Raw genomic sequence first — 22,602 nt, 5'->3', positions numbered from 1 at the left:
CTCTGTAATGCTTTAACCCCTGGTCCACAGGGTAAAACAAAGTCAGCCTATTCAGTGTAACAAAGCGGGACACAGTGCAGCTGAAGGAGCTACAGAAGATGGTGTCTAGTCTTCCATTTAAAGTACCTGCTGATCGACACTGTGGGTGGAGCAGTGAAAGGTCCACTCCACAAGGAGCTGTGAGCAGTGGCCTGGTTTTCCACCGTGAGAATGGAGCCTTCATCTTGAGCAGAGACAGAAGGCAGGCTTCTGCTTAAACACATGACGGACATCCCAGCCTTCTTGGTCAGGGCAGCTGGAGCCATGGCCCCCAAAGGGCCCATGTGCTCCTGGGCTTGACCTGTGCTTTGCCCCTTGTCACCAGGCCACCAGAGTACCGTCTGTGACGGTCGCCAGCCTCCACTCAGATTTGCAACATCTGAGGAAGTGCCAAAAGTCCGCAGCACTTCCAGCGTGCTCCAGGGGCCGGGCGGCATGGGTGGCAGACATCAAAACCAGGGCTGCCTCCCACCAGGCCAGTGCTCTCAGCCCAGCAACCACGAAGGTCTAATTCCTCCAGCACACATGCACTAATCGCCTACTCTGTTTCAAGCACTGAGGCCATAATAACAGCAAATACTTATGTGGTACTTACCATGTCCCAGGCACTGTTCTAAGCGCTTTACAGACAGTAACTCGATAATCCACACAGCAACAGTACGAAACCAGTTTGCACCTCACACTGCCCCGCTTACACAGGAGAAAACTGAGGGACGATGAGGTTAAGGGCCCTGCCCAAGCAGGATGCAAACACAGGCCAGCTGACTCGGAGTGGGGGCTCTGACCCGCTACGCCGGACACAGCAATGCCCGGGGGCCAAGACCAGTTCAGGAAACGGCCAGTGCTACACAGAAGTCAGGGTGATGGGAATAATGTGGCAGGATGGTGTGGGTGGGGACCCCTCAGATTGGGGGGGAAGGAAAGGCCTCTCTGAAGAGATGAGGATCGCTGAAACAAGGGCCTACGTGACAAAAAGCAGGTGGCCAGGCCAAGGCACTGGGGGCAGTGACCAGAGTGAGCCCCTTGGAGGTGGAGCAAGCTTGGCTGCCTGAGATCTGGCGGCGGTGCAGTGAGCCAGAGTGGCCGGAGAAACGGGGGCTGGGCAGGAGGCAAGGCCAGGTCACCCCTGGGGGCTGCCTAAGGGGTTGGGACGGTTATTCTCTCACCCATGTGTCTGTTTCCCCAAGAGTTCTTGCAAGCCTTCGACTCCCTCAAAAGGCTACGCCTGGCGCCGTTTTCCTGGAGCCATCAGGGGACAGTCTCGGGCCCATCCACCCGCTTCCAGCCCTCCCTTCTGGGAGGGAAGAGGGGCTACTTGGCCTGGGACCAGGGCGTGCTGTCCCCTGGCTGTCCCCGGCAGCTTCCGTGCTCATCCAGCTCTGAGCTCAGGGAGAGGAGTGGCTGGCAGGAGGGGACTCCTGGCTGTCTGGCCAGCTACAGAGCTCTTCATACATCAAGAACCCAGCCTTCTGGTTTCCGTGATAGTGCCCTGGGAGCTGGGTTAATGTGCACTCACACGGGAAAGCCTGCTCACTTTGAGGATGGTCTCCAGGTCCCAAGCTGAGGAGCAGACCCTGAAAGACAGTCTCAGCTCAGACTGCAGTTCTCAGACTTGCCCTGTCCCCACAGAGACTGTCATGCACTTTACGAGCTGTGACTTTACCTCTTGCCCCCACCCTGAGCGCCCAGGCGGTGGGTGCCATGCTTTAGTCACGGGTGTGTTCTCAGGCTCTGAACTGCTATTTGGGGAAGGCAGGCAGGCGGGAGGGCGGGAGAGGTAATCCCACCAACCCAGGAGGCTGTGAGCTGCTGGCGGCTGGCCTTGAGGCCCTCGCTCTGCAGCCCACAGAACATAAAGGGCCTCGAAGGAAGAAGAATGTCTAAAAACTACATCTTGGGGACTTCCTTGGTGGTCCAGTGGTTAGGATGCCTCGATTTCACTGCAGAGGCCCGAGTTCAATCCCTGGTTGGGGAACTAAGATCCTGAAAGCAGTGAGTTGCAGCCAAAAATTTTACAAAGTACATCCCCAAGTGGCGTGGGGACCTGGGAGCCGTGGGTGGGTCGTGCATCGGGCACCGACTTTGTGTGGCTCGGCCGGCCCTCCCCTCATCCTTCAGGGGGCACCCACAGCCCCAGTTCCAGTGAGCGCCCTCCAGCTTTCCTTTGTGGAGCCCAGCCCCCCCCACCCTCCAGCTGCGGGGTTCTGTGGGCTTCGAGGAGTAGGCAGGGGACCCAAGCCTGGTCAAAGGACCGTCAGCAGGCATCTTATCAGGTCACCGGGAATCCGGCTGGCCCTCCTGGCAGGGGTGGATGAAGTGAGGGGGACCGTGAGCCTGGAGCCTCTTGTGCGGCCTAGCAGGGTGAGCACGCCCGCGGTGAGGCTGACCAGGGAAAGGCTGAGCGACGACAGAGAGGGCAGGGGTTCCGGACACCGGGTCCCCAGAGGCTATCGTGCAGGAAGCCCGTGGCGCTGGGGACACTTCAGTTTCATGAGTCAACAAACTGCTTTTTTTTTTCTAAAACGAGATGGTGCCGGGTTTCAGCTGCACCAAAGAGGACTGACTGCTGCTCTCTGCAACAGTCCCCGTGGCATCCTGACCTGGAAATCGAACAGCGGGAAGGAGAAGGCGGACTGATGAATGGACACAGGGATGGAGAGATGGCCAGACCTGTGTTACAGCAAATCTGGCTCAACAGTGACTGTGGGATCCAGGTGGTCGTGTGCAGGCAGTGCCTCCCCTTCTTGGGTGTCTGAAATTCCCCTAAGAAGTAAGGGGAGTCGCACCTGGCACAGACCGTAGAGCACATATGGCTTTGGTTGTGAATCTAAACTAGGGCACAGTGTTTCTGACAGAGAACATGGAAAGGCTGAACTATGAACTGTCTGGATCATGGAGAGTTCTGCCTCTAAGAGGTCACTGAACCTTGCCCTCAGCTGCTCCACTTCACACCTCAGGATCCAGTCTTTCAAAGGCCAGGAGCCGGAAGTTCACCTGAACAATGCGTTTTCCTGAGTCTGTCATCCCCGAAGATAGGAAGGTCCACAAAACAGAAAGAGAATGGACTGGGGTGGTGAAATAATACAGCGTGCATCTACGAGGGAACTCGCTTTCTGGTAGAAACACCCATAAAGTAAAATCTTCTGTGCAACAAAGTTAATTTCATGTTTTCTACAGTGCAGAGGTCCACACGTGACCTGCATGGTGGTTTATTTTTATTTTTTTATGATTTTAAAAAGTACTCTATCATTTTTTTTTTTTGCATGGTGTTTTAAACTGGATTAAGTTGCCAACATTTAAAACTGGAAAAATTCCCTATTAAAATCTAGAAACTTGGCCTCTTTTGAATTAAAAAATTAGGTATCTAGTCATTCTGGGCCCATGTTTCTACATAGTAATTACTAGATGCAGCTAAGAGGTGGCAGTCCCCTTCAGACAGAGTGGGCTCCTTGGTTCACCACCGTCACCAGCTCTAGACACACACCTGGCCAGCTTCCTTCTGTGAAGGGTTCCGCCAGGCCCTGCAGCTGTGTGGTTTATAACCGCGAGCTAATTTCCCCAGAGGACACCCCCTCCCACCCCCACAATCTGTGTGACAGTCACTTTCTAACAGGAAAGGAAGTGTCTGCCCACATAGAAACTCCACCTGGATCTTACTCTGCTAGTCGAAGGGCCAATCCTTTTATTCCTCACTTCCTGAACATCCCATCCACCCGTCCCATTCAATGTCACAAGGATTTATCAAGTATTTCTTTTCTCTCTAACCAACTGTCCCCAGACAGGCTGAAGGACTGAATGCTATGATATCTGCCTTTACAGCCACTGAGCTTTGAGCATTTCTTTTCAGTTGCAAAACACCTACAAAGTACAGGCCATCAATTCTGCTCTGCTTCCTGCTCCCTGTGAAACAAGAATGCGTCTTTCCCTCCGTGTTTATATATCGAGACTATCTTACAACAAAAGCTTTGAAATCTACGTCCCTGGAGAGAAAACGAGATTGGACTTGATGTTATGGAAGGCACATTTCCCACGAAAAGGGCTCCAAGGTGCTGCTGTAGAGGCTGAGCGCTCTCGCTGGTCCAGTGAAAGGCCCCCGGGGCTGAGCGCTGGGTTCAAGCGCCCCAGCCGGGCCAGAGGACAGAACCCAGGGTTCTTGGCAGAGAAACACAGAGACGGGTTGCAGTCTCACTGGCTGTCTCGGCGAGGAGAAACCAGGTCACACTCTGTGTGTGCACTTTTTTAGCACTAGATCTGGTACCTTCCCAAGAGACAGCTGCCTAGGTTGCTTCCTGCTAAGCCGATTATGGAAATTCCTGGATTGGGCTCCTAGACAGCAGCTCTGAGTGTCCGACGAGTAGCTTCAGCCTGGGGCGGGTGCCCACAACAGAGGCCCTGCCCTGCCTGCTTCCACTGCCCCCTCCCCACTCCCTTTAGTGGGAATCCCAGAGCAAAGGCCGACACCTCACCCCTGACTCCATCCCAACCTGTCAAGGAGACAAATTTCCATTATGACCATTGAAAAGCTCTAGAAATGAGCTGCAGGTGATCTCTAATAATAAAAGGACAAATGTGTAGTAGCCTGCAGTGTGTGTGTATGTGTGTGTGAGGGAGCCAGTTAATGAATCAAGAGTTATTCCCTTGAAACCTGAAACTAAATCATTCCCGTCAGCAACTCTCTGACTAGAGATCTTCAACATTCTTCAAGATAGTTTTGATTCATTTTGGAGATACACATTAATTCAGAATAGATTCTACAGCAGAAATCACCAGCCAAACCAAGAGACACAATAGAGAAGTCAGGAATCAATATGGAGAAAACTTTCCCCAGTAAGAAAGTACAGCCACACAGGTGTTGCAGTATGAAAGGTTTACCTGTCTGTCATGTTGAGTTTAGAGATTACATCAGCCTGTAAAATAAAACACACAAACACAGACACACACAAAAAAAAACCCCTGGAGAACAGCCAAGAAGATTAAAATGTCCATTAGTGTTTTATTACAAGACTAATAAGGACATTAATCTTCATTCCCCAAACCACTTGAAAAATACAGAAAACTCCTAAGTTTTAGTTTAGGCATGCATCTGATCATCATACATCAAAAGTATGACAGAGAATGCTACATTCCTCAAGCCAAATTAACTAGTTTTCTTCTCTAAAGTTTATTCTCCTTTGATGCTGGAAGCTGAACAATGAAGAAGGCTGCATGACAGACAGATTTATTCTGGTGCCATCGAGGCAGTGGTAAAGGTGAAGATCAGACGGAGCCATCAAAAGAAGCAAACACATCTGACACACATTAAAGAAATCTGCCAGTCACCCCAAGGCCTGAACTTCAAACTGCATTTGTAGAACTGGGGTCGACAAACTTTCTACAACTGACCATATTGGAAAAGAACTGGGACATGCAATAGACATGCATAAGGCAAAGCCATAGATACTACCTTCCTAGGTAGGTCTGAATTAATTAATTCAAATTAATTTGAACTCAAAATACAAAGCACTCAATTGATGACACTGGGAACTGCTTTAGGAATGGTGGAGAATCCAGGGAAGATAATTCTACAGGACAGCTTGGAATGGAGTGAACACATTCACAACCATACTTGATTTTTAAAATGCAAATTTTTATTAAAGAAACAGAAATTTAACTTTGCTTCAGTCTGATAACATAACTGATATTGTTATAATTTGAAGATCTTGATGGTATATATTTTGCTTTATTTTTAGGTATTCCAACTTAAGACAATATTGGTTTGCAAATATGATCAAATACTTTGGGGGATTATGGAAAAGATTCACTCAATTCCAGACAGCAAAGCTTCTCGAGGACGCTGAGAAACAACTTGAGCACGCCTTTACTGTGCCTGTTTGACTTTGGATTTCTTTGCAGGAGAGTATTTACCTTGACTGGAAACCCAGGTCCCATCAGGTGTTCCTACCCCACTTTCCTGCACAAGCTCTAAGAATATAAGGTTTTCAAGGTTTTTCAAAGATATTTTCCTTACCTGGCCCAGAAAGTAAATTCCTCCACCTACAACAAAAGCGGAAATTGCTGTACCAAAAACAGCAAATAGGGTGATGGAACCAATATTTTGAAAGAAATTACCCTGTTTGAAAGAGCAGAGATGAGAGAAATGATTAGAAAGGCTGGTCTGGTCAGTGAAGTCACGTACACCACAACCGGCCCTCCTTACATGCTTGAATCTCTGTAAAAGGCACCATCACCCTCCAGGGTTGGCAAGCTGGAAACCTGGACACCCTCCCTTACCCCCACCTGCAGTGCAGAGCCAGTCCCGTGGCATCTGCCCTCCCCACGTCACTCACATCTCTGCTTCTCCCCACTGCCCCTGCCAGCGGCCAACATCTCCCCCCTGGACTACTGCACAGCTTCTGTTAATAATAAGTTTCAACCATCCCTGGCCTTGCCCTCTGCTCTTCAAGGGCTTCCAGAATGATCTTTGCAAAAGATAAATCTGATAGTGCTGCCTTCACTCTGACCCCCATTTCCACTCAAAATGTACATAAAACGTAACCAAAGCCTGGATGGTTCGATCCCTTCAGTCTCCAACATCCCCTTTGCTCTCTGGGTTCCCAGTCACACTGGTAGCTTTTTTTTCCCTTTTTAATTTATTTATCTGGCTGCACCAGGTCTTAGCTGCCGCCAACGGGATCTCTGATCTCCGCTGTGGCACGCAGGATCTTTAGTTGCAGCATGTGGGATCCAGTTCTCCGACCAAGGGATGGAACCTGGGCCCCTGCACTGGGAGCTCGGGCCCTGAGCCCCTGGGCCACCAGGGAAGTCTCACTGGGAGCTTTTTGTTCTTCAAATACATCGTCATACTCTGTGGGTTTGGCCCACTCCTCCTTCCCCTCTGCTTACTGAACCTTCAACATCCAAAGGCCTCAGGACATTTTTTACTTTCCCTGCGGGGAGCCTTCTCTGATCCCTCTGCCAAGTCAGACTGCAGCCTATGCTCTTGATGCACAATGCCTCTTCTCCTGGAAGCACTTGACGCGGCTGAAATGGGACATTTACTGATGTCATTACCTGACTGCTACCTGTCCCTGCCACTAGGCTGCAGGCTCAGGGCGGGCAATGACCACGTCTGCTCTGGTACAACACAGTCACTGGCAGATGCCTATCAGATGGATGATGCCCAGAGAACAGGTACTGAAGGAATTAACTGTGCTTCGTGTTTGATCAAAGCCCAAAGTCTATATAATGATAATTTTTTCAATTAATTAAGAAGAGGTACATTACTATAAAGAATGTAAAGGTTATGTGAATGTTATAGGTTATACTATCAGAAACTCCTTTTTGCTGTCCACATCTTTTAAGCAATTTTATTGCACTCTTATTAGTGAAATAGAGTGAAATAAATATGACAAATATATTCCCATCTATACTTGACAGCACTTAAGAGAAAATATCTGAGTACAAGCAGTAGTTACATCTTTCACATATCCATTAACCTTAAGAAAAACAGACTGTTTATTAGAACCCTGTGGACTCTACTTAGGGACAAGGCCAGGGAACCTTGATGGCCTTTGATTGTGGGCCTGAGAAAGGAATCCCATTTTTTTTTAGTCAGAAATTGTCAAGCCACAGACAAAAGGAACTGATACTTTTTTTTTTGGCCGCATCATGCAGCTTGTGGGATCTTAAGTTCTCTAACGGGGTACTGAACCGGGCCCTAGGCAGTGAAAGCACTGAGCCTTAACCACTGGACTGATACTTTAAATCTAACTTCAAAAGACTGTCCTTAGCTCAACACCTAGAGCCCATTAAACCTATCTCCTTCAGGAAGTATCTTTGCTTCATTTTTTGCAATTTTGATTTGGCTGCCCACGATCTAACATTCAATTACTTTGGCATATCAATCTTTAGCACACAAAGAACTTTAAAATAACTTAAGGCAAACATAATGATTGGGTTCTTTCCTAAACAAAAGACTTTCATCTATGAGTTTTTCTTTGCAAAGAGCTGTTTTGTTTTTTTAAGAACAGATTATACTAACTCTTGGTCTGTTTATATATGTGTGTTTAGTTGCTAAGTCATGTCCAACTCTGTGACCCCATGGACCGCAGCACCCCAGGCTTCCCTGTCCTTCACTATCTTCGGGAGTTTGCTCAAATTCATGCCCATTGAGTCAGTGATGCCATCCAGCCATCTCATCCTCTGTCACCCCTTCTCCTCTTGTCCTCAATCTTTCCCGGCATCAGGGGCTTCTCCTGGTGCTTTCCTGGTGGCTCAGACGGTAAAGAATCCACCTGAAAGGCAGGAGACCCAGGTTCAATCCCTGGGTCAGGAAGATCCTCTGGAAAAGGGAATGGGTACCCACTCCAGTATTCTTGCCTGGAGAATTCCATGGTCAGAGAAGCCTGGCAGGCTATGGTCCATGGGGACAAAGAAGCCTGGCAGGCTATGATCCGTGGGGACAGAGGAGCCTGGTACGTTACTGTCCGTGCGGTTGCAAAAAGTCAGACATGACTGAGTGACCAACACTTTTGTCTGTTTACAGGGATCTAATTCTGTTATAACTTATGTAGTTGGCTAATATTAATCTGAATATTGAAAATTTACCAAAATTCAATTTACCCCACTATAAGAACTTCCCTTTGCTACATAAGGCAAATTCATCTGCTTCTCTCTGACATAATTAACGTTCTATTCTTTATATGATACTAATAATTCAAAGAAACCAAATAGCTGCCTACCTAATGCATATCAATTGATGATAATCATATGGAAATTTTTAGTCCAAACTCAAACTTACACAAGCAAATACAGCAATATTAAAATAAAACAAAGTCAACTTCCTATTCTTTAGGGACAAGTGCAGGCAGTGGACAGAAGTCTCTAAATTCACAGTTTCAACTCACATTAGTCCCTGTCACATAAACTGTCACATTTTCCGCTGCAAAGTCATCTTCAAAGAAGTTTTCTCTCAAGAAACTATTTTCCTCAAAGTTTGAATAAGTTTATTTCCTCCTCCTCCGAAAAAATTAGAAGACAAAAACTTAACATGTGCTAATATAATAACCAGTGTCATGTTTTTAAGTCAAAAAATCATTTTGGGGAGTTCCAGTTCAGTGGTTAGGACTCAATGCTCTCACTGCCAAGGGCTCAGGTTCAAACCTTGGTCAGGAAACTAAAATCTCATGCCAAGCAGCACACCAAAAAGAAGACAATATGTACACGACTTTCTTCAGTGCTGTCGTGAAATATTTTCATAGTCAGCTCTCAGTTCTTTCAAGATTTGTCCACAAAATTAAAGAGTAAAAGACACTGATCTTGAAATCCTTTTTGCTTGTTTGTCTAACAATTATCTGATGTCAATGTTACAAGATATAGGATTTTTTTAAACACTAAATTTTTTGTTCCTTTTTTCTTTGGGTTAATACACAGTAAAATGGTAACTAAAAAACTCCGGACTAAACATCTTAATTTTGCTTTACTATTCAGGAGGAAAACTAAAGATTTAATTTGTATGTTTTTACTAAACCTCTCATGACAAATTTAATTCTCAAGTTTATTATGTTATTAATATTATTTATTTATTTTTAGTTGGAGTATAATTGCTTTACAATGTTATGTTAGTTTCTGCTGAACAAAGTGAATCAGCTGTATGTATAAATATATCCCCTATTAAATTCTTATTAATAACAACATTGCCTAGAGGCTCTGATTCTTTTTGATTTCCTGGACTGAAGCTCGCCAGGGTCCTCTGTCCATAGGATTTCCCAGGCAAAAATACAGAACTGGGTTGCCATTTCCTTCTCCAAATAATAACTAGTCAGGTTATAACAGATAATACAAGAAGCACTACCAATTATTTAATATGGTGAGTGGTGCTTTGCTTACATCCTTTCACCTAATGTAAATCTCAACGCGACCTAGGAGGTAGGGTTTGGGGATCTTTTTGGTCATTATTTTTAATTTCTACTCTACTCAAAAGGGGACATCTCCCATGGCTCAGCAGCAAAGAGTCCACCTACAATGTGGGAGCCACAGGAGCCACGGGTTTGATCCCTGACCAGGAAGATCTCCTGGAGAAGATCTCCAGAACGGCAACCCACTCCAGTATTCCTGCCTGGAAAATCCCACGGACAGAGGAGCCTGGCGGGCTACAGTCCACAGGGTCACAGTCAGACACGACTGAAGCAACCTAGCACGCAGGCACTACTCAGAAGGAACCCACAGGGGGCAGCGCATGACTAGACCTAGGTCTCTAGGTCCAAAATCCAGGCTCTCTTTCCTCTCCATGGACAGGCCAAACCTTGAGTCCTTCCAACCCTCATATTGTTTTAAAATCACGTTTACAAGATAACTGTTGTACTACTAGTATTTTAAGTTGAATCACCTTCTTATTTCAAAACTTAAATACACGAATATTTAAAAAGAAGTCACAAAGAAAAGCCTAGGGTACACAAAATGAGACGCTCCTGCCCAGGCAGAAAGCGTCCAGCCGGAAGCTGGAGGACAGACCAGAAATGTCAGAGCAAAGCAGAGAACCAGGCGGGGCCAGATACTGAGCTGCAGGGTCGGGAGCCAAGAATGGGCCGAGCAACCATGGGAGTCAGTGAATGGGCCAGAAGGAGCTTGGAAGCCTGGGGGAAGGCTGCGCTCTTGTCTGGAGAGGAGAAGCAGGGCCAGGGAGGGGATGGGAAGGTAGGCAAGGAACAGGGTCCGGGGCTTAAGTCGGCTGGGAGTTGAGGCCCAGAGAAGGGCCTGAGGGCAGAGACTCTGAAGGGTGGGTGGGCCGGAGGAGGGAGAGAGGGAGGAACCAGCAGGCCTGGGGCACCCATCCTGTCATCACAGGACACAGTCTGACTTTTTAGCATGGGTTAGCCTGACTCTAAGAGGAGTGAGTATAACATCCATGTGCCATTAAAATCACTTTGGGAAATGGAAAAAAAAAATAAAATAAAATCACTTTGGGAGATTTTTCTGGTGGTCCAGTGGTACAGAAATACACCTTCCAATGCAGGGGATGTGGGTTTGATCCCTGCTCAGAGCCAAAAGCCCACATACCTCGGGGTAACTAAGCCTTTGTCCTGCAACTACTGAGAGTCAACTAGAAAGAAGCCCGTGCACCGCCACGAAAGACCCATGTGCCTCAATGACAATCCCGCATGCAGCAACTAAGTTCTGGCACAGCCAAATAAATACATATTTCTAAATTGGTCATCTCTAAGCAAAGTACCTCTCTAAGGAAAACACTAGAAAGCCACACTGCCTGAAACCATGAAAGCAGCCCACCGATCGTTTGCTCCTCTTTACAAGGCAGGCGTGATGGTCCAGCTTCCACCTCATACCCCAGGCTGTTTACACAGAGCCACTGCTGCTACATTAACACCCCAAGCTCTTAAGGAAACACAGGGAGCCACCCAGACCAAAAGCACTACTGCATGCCCAAGTCTTACCTTGTGCAACGAATATCCTGACTCAAATATAATAGGTGGAAGCAAGAGGAGGAAAAACATATTTGGACGAAACATTTCTTCCTCCTGTAAACATAAAATGTGTATTTTCAGAATAAGTATATCAGTGAAGAGCCAAAGTCATTCTTCTCTTGGAACTTGGCCCAGTGGAAACATACAATGTTTAAATCACTACTTGATAATAAAACCAAACAAAAGCAGTGACAAAACAAACAAACAAACATACAAAGGCCTCAAAAGAAAACCTGCATTTAAAAATGTAGAACAAATTACTTTAAAGGTGACCAGAAAAATGAGCAGCAGAATGAACTGCTTCCAAATGTACAGCAGTAGGCTCTTCATTCTACTAAGGAAAGTAAATTAATTTTAATATAGAAAACATTTCAATTCAAATAGAACACTTTCAAAAACAAGTCCACAAATTGGAATTCCTCCAGGGAAGAGGTAACGGTAAGCCCTAAAACAATCCACTTAAGAGGGAGGGTAAACCCCAGTCATGTTTAAAATAGCTCTGCCTTTTCTCTGCCTATCAGAGACAACTATGCCATCTTCCTAAATCTGACTGTGATGAAACAGTTCTCACCTGATGCCCCTGCAACTTGGGACATGGCTATAAAGTGAGCCCCTTGCCAGCTTTCAGATTCAAGTATTAAGTACCAGTATGAAATATATTTTTAGAATATGACTATCTTCAGGGACAAAGTTACCCTAAATTTGGGGGGATGAAATAATAATTTCATCTTCTATATTAATACAGCTCTCTTCTTACAAACCTACAGAAGGAAGCAAGGAAGGGATGAAGGAAGGAAGGGACAACAGAAGGAAGGAAGCTCTAACTGTGGTGGATTGGAGGGAAAATACATGCTGGTTCTCAAACCCAAATGAGGACAGGTAATACAGTCTACTTAAAACTGAAAAATCAGGACCTTTTCAAAAGAAAATTCCCAAGCTACAATCTTGACAGTTTGATTTCTTGTCAAAATCCCTAGTCAAAAGAATGATAAATGTATCCTTACAAATGTATGGCTGTTACCATAAAGACTTAAAATGACATTCGAAAAAGGCTCAAAATAGAAGCAAATGATGACTTCAGAAAATGCCTTATTAAGTCTTAAAATAACAGCCTGTATAACAAGCTCGTGACTCAGACTGGGGCCATGTGAAAAGAAATGGGCCGACCTCTGTGATTTGTGGAGCACCCTACCACAGGCTCTGTGTGGTAGGACCACGGCAGAGACTCTTAGTTTCAGAAACTAAACTTCCCCTGGGAGAAAGGAGAGCCCGCCTGCAGTGGGTTCACCGCATCCTCTATGCCTAGTTCGTGTCCACCTGGAACCTCAGAATACAACCTGATTGGAAAATAGGGTCTTTGCAGATGAAATGAAGGGCAGAACCCAGTTGCGATCTCGCTGGGTTAGGTGGGCCCTGAACCCAATGAGAGTGTCCTTAAAAGAGACAGAGAATGATTCACAGACACAGAGATGAAGGCACATGAAGGCAGACTGAGGCAGAGACAGGAGTTATGCTGCCACAGCCACGGCAGGCCCAGGACCACCGGGAGCTAGAGGAGGGAGTGAAGGACCCTCCCGAGGGCCTGGATTCGCTCCCTGAGGAGGCGTGGCCCTGCCAGCTCGGTGACTGCGGACTTCTGGGCCTCGAGAACTATGCCTGCACAACCTCTGCTGTCTCAAGCCACTCGGTCTGTGCTGATCTGTCACAGAAGCCCCAGGAGACACACACGCCCCCTGACGGTGACAGTCTCACAGAGAGGTCCCAGGTTCCTTTGGCGACATCTCCCCTCAAGTGGCCTGAGGCGGTACGTGAGCGATGTGTGTCAAACACCACCGACCCCACAGGCTGAGAAAGTCAGCCGGTTCTGACTCTCTCTCTCAATCCCAGTTAGTTGGACGCATCCATCTGGGGCCACCCCGCTAAGCCTGTCTCCACCGTGCCGATCCCTCTTCTTGACCAAGAGGGCAGGCTTGGCCTCAGAGGCTTCAGCAAGCAAATGTACTACTCTGTTTTCCTATTTATTTATAAAAACAATATTGGCTCCCCACTTCAAACAGTATTATAAAGTCTCCTTATTTAAAATAAACGTTCACCAAGGTTCATAGCAGCATCATTCATGACAGTCAGAAGGGGGAAACAACGCCAGGGCCCAGCAGCAGATGAATGGGTGAACCAAAGTGTGGGCTGTGCCCACCAAAGAATGTTATCCAGCCATAAAAGGACAGAAGTGATCCTACAGGTTACAATGTGGATGAACTCTAAAAACATCATGGTAAGGAAAAGCAGCTAGATGCAAGAGGACAAATGTTTGCATGATTTCACTTATTCGAGGTACTAGAATAGTTAAGTTCATAAACATAGAAAGTAGAATAGGGGCCACTAAAAACCCAGAAAATGTTAAAAAACAAAAACAAAACACAGAAAGTGGAATACAAAGCAGGTAAAGAGGAATGGGGAATTGTTTAATGGGTAGGGTTTCTGTCTGGGATGATGAAAAATGTTCTGGAGATAGTGGTGATGACTAAATAACACTGTGAATGTACTTAATGCCACTAAACTGTAAGCTTAAAAACGGCTTCTCATTTTACCACAATAAAAGCTTTTAAAAAAAATTTGTAAAAATGCACATACCTAAACAAGCAGGCGGACTTAAAGAAATACATTAAGCCTATGACAACACAGGCAGAAGGCGGCCCAGTGGGAGAGTTTGGAAACAGAACAACACGGGAAGAAAACACCACTCCAGCACTGCTTTTCTCTCCTCCCCCTGCTCCCCGCAGCACCAGGTTTCCAAACAGGCCCTGCTTCCTATTGGCTTTCCACAAACACCGGCTCCTCTGGACAGCCTGCCCTACTGTCTCAGCCTAAAAACCTCACCCTTTTCTGAGGTCAAGCACTGGCTGCCTGAAAGACTCCTAAAAGCATTTCATTGCATTCACCACTCAAATGTGGTTCACGTGTCTATACTATTAGACATGTTATTATTCTTTAACTTGAAAACCAACACACGCTGAAAAATACATTTAATAACTCTGAAGCATAGAAAATTAAAGGATAACTCTTTCCCCAGTCCTGCTCAGAGCAGGGCTCATCCATTCACAGGCTTCCCTGGGGTACCCCGCAGACCCCAGGGAGCAGCTGCACTCAGCAATCGCTGCTGGGGGGAGCGTGGGCCCAGGGCTGAGAGAGCGTCCGCTTCTTCCACAGACGCCAGAAGTTCACATTTTTACATGAAATTTCTAGAATTTTATATAGATTAATAATATTTAAAAGAAAACTAATGATTTTTAAACTGGTTTTAAATCGATCCAATTTTGATCAACTGATTTTTAAATCAACAAAATGTGTCGGGGGCAGTACTTACACATCAGGCTCTATCCAAGGTAAGAGTGGAGAAAGGGTGTATGGTATGTGCTCCCTGCCCGAGAATGTGCCACATGAGGCGGTTAAATTGAACCACTTGCAGGAAGGCCAAGCTTTACACACAACACGCTCCAGTGGGGCCTGCCCAGTCCCTTCCCAGGTGGAGGGGAGTTCTAGAAATATGCCAAGCTCAATACACATACTGAGAATTCACTTAACACATACAATACGTCCTGAATACTATTATTATTTTATAAATGTAGACTTTCTTTTTTTTATTGGCGTATAGTTGATGTACAACATTGTATTTGATTCTGATGTAAACTGACTCAGTTTTACATATATATATTCTTTTTCATTATAGATTATTACAAGATACTGACTGAATATTATTTATAACAGTTTCAAATTGCATTTTACCTCAGACTATGAAGCTCATTTTGCAAATTTTATACTCTACAGTTCCACAAGTAAATTAGCCTTCACACCTAGGAGCTGCCTCAAAGTAGGGGGGGCTCAAATGTGAATTTTTACAATTCTTTTAATATTTTGAAATGGACCGTATTTCCCTTCACAAAATCAGTTTTGCTAAGCTGCCTACTCAAGTTTCAACCAGCCCGTGGACCACAGATGATGGTCACACTCTAATGACCCCGAGGGAACGGAAGGGTACGAACATCCACAAAGTGATGACAGTGTGGTGCGGTGGAGAAAATACAGAACACACGGGACCAGAGGGCCTGGGCACAAGTGCCAATTCAACTGCTCTCTAGCTCTGTGATGCTGGCTGTGTCCCAGCCCCTCAGAGGTCACTTTCATCATCTGTAAAAATGGAGATAATATGAGGTCCATCTAACTCCATGGTTGTCATGAGGATGACAGAAGCTAGTGTATAAAGCATGCTCTAAGGACTATAGTGCTGCATAGGTAAGTCTTATTAGCTGCAGCTGTTAGAACAGAATTAGGAGAAATAAACATTAACATTTAATGCTCGCAGAAGGCAATGGCACCCCACCCCAGTACTCTTGCCTGGAAAATCCCATGGATGGAGGAGCCTGGTGGGCTGCAGTCCATGGGGTCGCTAAGAGTCGGACACGACTGCAGCGACCTGGCAGCGGCAGCAGCAGAGGACTGTATACAGCAAGGGCTTCGCTGGGGGCGCAGACGGTAAAGACCCCGCCTGCCGTGCAGGAGACCTGGGTTTGACCCCTGGGTTGGCAAGAGCCGGTGGAGAAGGGAATGGTCACCCACTCCAGTATTCTTGCCTGGAGAATTCCATGGACAGAGGAGCCTTGTGGGCTACCGTCCATGGGGTTACAAAGAGTCAGACAAGACTGAGAGACTAGCATACATCAAGGTAATCTAAGATTGTAAAAATGCACACAAATAACAAAACATGGCACTGAATGCTTCTTAAGTCGAAACTATGAGATTTACGCTTTTTCAGAAAACTCAGATGAAAAGATATCAACCCTAATCTACTAAAATGTTAAAAAATCAATGGGACAATATAAACTTCACAGACAGTCAAGTAATGATAAGAAGGCCACCATAACCATCACTGTCACTAAAACTAAGAACCAATCAAAATTGTACTTATGTTAAAAAAAGAACAGTTGGGTAAACCTACCTTCCAATTTGCCAGTTTTTTAAACTCTATAATTTTTATAACTGCTCCCATGAGAATACCTAGAAGAGAAAATGTACAGATTAACAAAAAATTTAAGACATAAGTAAGATTCCTTGAGTTTATTTTTCTAAAGAAATTGACTACTATTATGTCTCTGAGTGGCTTTTATGAATTTATGCAAGTTTTGTGTCTGAAAATGTAAGAATGGAAATTAGCGTGGAGTTTTACAAATCATACGAGTTTCCCACCTGCATCTCAGGCAAACCTCCTATAACGAAGTCTACAAAAATCTGGGGGTGGGGAGGAGGGGGCAGAGAGGGGCAAAAAAAGGTTCACAAAACAAGACCAGAGGCTAGTTTGCCTGGCATGGAAGACTTAACACTGCTCATTTTTGCTTTACCCACTCATTTTCAATGTAAAATGGCAGAAAGCTAAATTTGCTCTGTTACCACTCATTCCTGCCATTTCACAAAGGAATTAAAGATCACGTTCTCAGGCTCAGATGGCAGCGCCACGTACAGTGTTTAGTTAGAGATAAAGTCCTGATGCTGAAAATAACCTAAAGGAAAGGTTCTGTGAAATTCCCGGAACAAAACAGGCCATCTAAGTTCAGGCATGTTTTCACAAAGCTGACAGGCTCATTGCTCTCTCATAAAGAACCTACCAAAAATAATTCTCGAAGAAGCATCACAGGTACAATTTATGACTGCTCTGAGATTCCTCACTAGATAAATGACTCTTGACCCCGTGGGCGCTTCGGAATCAGCCGGGGAAATTTTTATAAAATGAAGACATCTGAGCAGAACTCGGGACCTGCAAAACCACCACCGCTGGTACAGGGGACCACAGTCACAGACACGCCAAGATCAAGACTTCCCTGTGGTCCGCTGGTGCGGACTCCGCGCTTCCAACGCAGGGGGTGCAAGGTGGATCCCTGGGCAGAGAACTAAGATCCCACATGCCTTGTGGCCAAAAAATAAATAAAAAAGACTTTTTTTTTCCCCAGAGGAAGAAGCTTTTCTTCATCAACAACAGAAAGCTGAAGAAATGAACCTTACTGGGTGGGGGTGAGGAGAAAATACGAGAACATAGGATTTTATCAGGAGAAGAAGCTGCACAGATGCTAACTGCCATGGGGAAGGAGGGGTTTGAGGTGGAGAGAGGAAATCAGTTCCTTTTAACTTCTATAAATCTCTGTACTATCTGTGCATTGTTATATATTAATAAAACAACAATAAAACTTTTGATCAAGTGGAGTCAGATAAAATCTGATAGATTTGAGCTATAAAGGAAATAATGATCAATGATATTTTCAGAATAGTAATCATACATTCCCATGGGCTTCCCTGGTGGCGCAGACGGGAAAGAATCTGCCTGTAATGCAGGAGACCTGGGTTCAGTCCCTGGGTCAGGAAGATCCCCTGGAGGAGGGAATGGCAACCCACTCCAGTATTCTTGCCTGGAGAATACTGGACAGAGGAGTCTAGTGGCTACAGTCCATGGGGTCACAAAGAGTTGGAAATGACTGAGCAACTAACACTTCCACTTCCAATCAGACACTCACTTGCTACGTGGTAAGAAAGCACTTATTCTAACCTTTCTCAAAGTTCCCCAGTTGCTTCCTTTTTCTTATCTTTTTAAATTGTGTATATATTTTAAGGAGTTTTCATACTAATTTTTTAAATTAACCAAATAGTTTATGAATCCTTTGTAAAATGTTATAAACAAGAAAAAAGTCTCTTGATGAAATTCCACCCCCTGTAGCTCTCTGTCTCCCATTCTAAGGTAACCAGTCGTCTTGATAAGTCTGGGGAATATTTCAGCAGGCCCTTTCTCCACCCTCTTACATATTCATATTAACCACACAGTTCTAGAGCGTGTGTGTCTATGTACACACAAGGTGCAGCTGTGAGTATTTATATAAAAGGTACTGTATCTTTCTATTATTTGCTACTTTGCTGAGTGTTAAGATCAGCGGTCACTACACATAGATCTGCCTCATTCCTTCTTAGCAGCTCTACAGCATAGCATAAACATGCCAGAGGCTGGACACACATTTCTCCAAAGAAGGTATGCAGACGGCCAATAAGCACAAGGAAAGACGCTTCACATTGTTAGTCATCAGGGAGACGCAAATGAAAACCACAACGAGACATCAGTTCATACTGATTAGGATGGCTATCATTTTTTTTAAAATGGAAAAATAACAAGTGTGGCAAGGAATACTTAATATTGATATATTGATGGTGGGCATGTAAAAATGGCACAATTGCTATAGAAAAGTTTGGCAATTCCTCAAATAGTGAAAGTTACCATATGACCCAGCAATTCCACCCAAGAGAACAGGAAACTTGGATGTTCATTAACAGCATTATTAGCCCAAAGGGGGAAACAACCCACATGTCCACCAACTGATGAGTGGATACACAAGATGTGGTATATCCACACAATGGAAGGTTATCTGGCAGTACAGAGAAATAAACTACTGATACATGCTGCAATGTGGGTGAATCTTGAAAACATGCTAAATAAAAGAAGCCAGACACAAAAGACATCTTTTATGATCCATCTATATGAAATATTCAGAACAGGCAAATCTATAGAGACAATAATGTTTTCCTGGACAGTATTAGGGATGACAGCTAAAGGGTATGGGATTTCTTTTGGGAATGAAGAAATGTTCTAAAATTGCTGTAATGGTTGCACAACCCTGTGACTATATTATGCTAAAGCCCTGAAATTCTACAGGCTTTAAAGGTTACATTTAAATACAGGTTACATTTAAGATGAGTAACTTGTATGGTATGTGAATTATATCTCATAAAATGGTTACCCGATCCCCACCCCCCAACAGCCAGATTCTAATAACTATAATTCCCACAGTTCCAATTCATATGAAATGTCTAGAACAGACAAATCTAGAGATAGGAGGTAGGTTAGCGGTTGCCAGGGGACAAGGGAAGGGGAAAATGAGGAGTGACTGCTAGTGTGTCAGGAGTGTTTTTTTTTAAGCAAATGTATTTATTTGTGGCTGTGTTGGGTCTTCGCTGCTGTGTGGGCTTCTTCTCCGGTCACGGTGCACGGGCCTCTCATTGCAGCGGCTTCTCTTACTGTGGAGCAGGGGCTCAGCTGTTGCGTCTCCCGAGCTCCAGAGCACAGGCTCAGGAGTTGTGGTGCCCGGGCTTAGCTGCTCTGGGGCATATGGGATCTTTTCAGATCAGGGATCGAATCTGTGTCTCCTGCACTGGCAGGCAGATTCTTCACCACCGAGCCACCAGGGAAACCCCAGAGAGTATCTATTTGAGGGGATAAAAATGTTCTGGAATTAAGGGAGATAGAAGCCAGGTTGCACAACTCTGTGGGTATACTTAAAAGCACTGAACTGTACACTTTAAAATTTATGGTATGTAAATTCTACTTTAAATTTTTTTAATTTTATGGAAGTAGAGTTGATATACAACGTCATGTTATTTTCAGGTATATAGCATGTGATTCAGTTATACACATACATATTGTTTTTCAGATTCTTTTCCCTTACAGGTTACTACAAAATACTGAGTGTAGTTTCCTAGGCTATATGGCTGGTCCTTGTTGGCTAGTCACTGTATTTATAGTAGTGTGTGTTAAACCCAATCTTCTAATTTACCCCGCCCCCTCCCACTGTATTTTTTGAAAGTCACTACTTTTTAACATCCCTCCCACGATGGCCATCTCCAGCTGCTCACCATTAACAGCTGCAGTGAGCATGCACGTACATGCCTCTCTGAGGATTTATTTCCCTAGGGCAGACCAGAGACGATGAATGGCATGAGCATCTTTACCCCTGAAACTGCTGCCACACTGTCCTCCAAAGTGGCCATGCCGATTGACACCCCTGCACCAGAGCATCGTCACCAACCCTGGGAAATCATCAGCCTCTTCTGCCAATATGATGGGCAAGAAACGGTACTTTTAAGGTTTCAGTTTGCACTTACAGCACATCCTGCACTCAGTCATCGGTCCTGATTACGAAGGAAACTGATCATTTTTCCATGATTTCATATTTCATTTTCAAAGCTAGTGCTTTTTTTGTTGTTGCTGTTATTAGAGGTTTTAACTTTCTTTTTCCCTTGTAAATGTATACCAAACTTTAATACTTACAATAAAAGCTTTTGTAATTACACACGAAGCAATCATATGTGGGAGTCAGTGATTATTATGTTGCCTAAGCTTGTTTCTGTATTACTATTTATGAGGCACTGGAAGCTTTGTAAAATACAGTATGATGTTATTACTACTAATACTATGACATGAGTAATCCTTTTGAAGTGTCCTAGGACTTAACTATGGTGCAGCATCAAATTGGCCAACTCCTCCTTTACCTTTTGAGATTGAGGTTCAAAGTTAGGTCAAATCAATCTAGTATACAGAAGAAATTAATTTATACCACACAACCAGACACCCTAGAAGTAACACCCTAGCTGCAATTTTGTACATCCCTATCAGTAAAAAGAATTTGAGCATGTACCTCCAAGTTACAAATTTTTATTTTATTATTACTAAAAAAGTGCTACTTTATCACTGTATTTTAAAATAACATGAGAAATTCTGTGCTAGTCCAGTGGTTAGGAGTCTGCGCTTTCACTGCCGAGGGCCCAGGTTCAATACCTGGTCAGGGGAACTAAGATCTCACAAGCTGTACAGTACAGCCAAAAATAAATAAATAACACCAAAAATAGAGACTATGAAAGAGATTCAAATTAAATAGAAATGTAAGTTCTAATATCTCCTTTTGCCCCAAAGACTCTTCATACATACACCTGATTATGGATACCACTGGATTAATTCAAAGGATCAGGAGCAAGTCATAATTATTTGTTGAGCCCCTTCTCCCAGGATTTGCTGCTTTATTCTTTAAAGAAAAAAAAAAATTATTTGGCTGCGCCAGGCCTCAGTTGCAGCACGTGGGACCTTTGATCTTGGCTGTAGCATGCAGGGTCTAGTTCCCTGGCCAGGGATCAAACCCAGGCCCCTGCACAGTGAGTGCAGAGTCTTAGCCCCTGGGCCACCAGAGAAGTCTCCACTTTAAGTTATTCTTAACCCTCAAGAGAACGCTTCAGGCAGGAAGGCTCAGAGAGTTTACCCAGCTTTCTGACAGCTCAGGGCCAGCAAGTGACAGTGGACTGCAGGTCCCGGGTGCATTCTACCACCTCTCGAGGCTGAGACACGTGTAGACTGCACCATGGCAGCCCACCTGCCCTGCTGCTACGGATTAACATCCCTCCCTCTCTCTCCCAGGGTGCACTGCTGGTCTACCATCATCACTGTAAACCACAAGTGTTTTTGAGTATAAGCATTATCAGAAAATGCTTAAAATATATTAAGTGTAACAATCAGGTTACAAAACAGGATGCAGAACATGATCCTAGTTCCCTTAAAAAAGTAGAAATATATATGTGTGTATATATATGCACACACACACATGTATTTATTATTTGCATTGTGTTAAAAAGAAACACACATATACTGCAGTGTTAGGCACTGTCCTACAGTATACAATGCTTATTACTTAAGCTCATTCTCACCATTATCCTACAAGGTAATAGACCATAATAATATAAATGATAATAATATTAATAACAGCAGTTAATAGTTACTGACTACTTCACACGTAGGCATTATACTGATTTCTATGCCTCGCCCTGTTTAGTATCGCCAGTCCTATGACATTAAGGCGCTGTCACCTGCATTTTACAGAAAAGGAAACCAAAGGCCAAGGACCGGCATCACCCAGCTAGTAAAGAGCAGGTCTAGAATTGTTTAAAATGTGAAAGCTCCAAACAAGCCTGCAGTGAACACTTAAGTCTCTGTCCCACCCTCTTTTCTTTTCTCCTTCTTGGAGGCCACCAATGTTACCAGTTTCTTGGTTATACTATACATTTCTGCTGAGAGTGTCATACATTTAAAATCATATACATGCAGGGGGCTTCCCTAGTTGCTCAGTGGTAAAAAAAAAAAAAAAAAAAAAAACCCACCTGCCAATGCAGGGGGCACTGGTTCGACCCCTGATCCGGGAAGATCCCACGTGCACGGAGCAACTGAGCCTGAGTGTCACACCTACTGAGCCTGTGC

General features: G+C 44.7%; 1 protein-coding gene across 3 annotated transcripts in view; it reads right to left on the bottom strand.

The window, feature by feature from the left end:
- The window catches only part of SLC9A8 (solute carrier family 9 member A8), a 74,628-nt gene that overhangs the window by 34,486 nt on the left and 17,540 nt on the right, over positions 1-22,602 (bottom strand). For 2 of the 3 annotated variants that reach the window (XM_020906228.2, XM_020906229.2), the window contains exons 4-7: positions 16,492-16,550; positions 11,469-11,552; positions 6,047-6,148; positions 4,912-4,946 (exon numbers count right to left, since the gene is read on the bottom strand). In XM_020906228.2, coding sequence (XP_020761887.1) covers positions 4,912-4,946; positions 6,047-6,148; positions 11,469-11,552; positions 16,492-16,550 — 280 coding nt within the window. The other variant, XM_020906231.2, reaches the window with a different exon arrangement.

The sequence above is a fragment of the Odocoileus virginianus genome, chromosome 9, assembly GCF_023699985.2.
Source record: "Odocoileus virginianus isolate 20LAN1187 ecotype Illinois chromosome 9, Ovbor_1.2, whole genome shotgun sequence".
NCBI classification, from domain to species: Eukaryota; Metazoa; Chordata; class Mammalia; order Artiodactyla; family Cervidae; genus Odocoileus; species Odocoileus virginianus.
The sequence above is the reverse complement of the archived record's forward strand: the minus strand, read 5'-3'. Positions and strand labels throughout refer to the sequence as shown.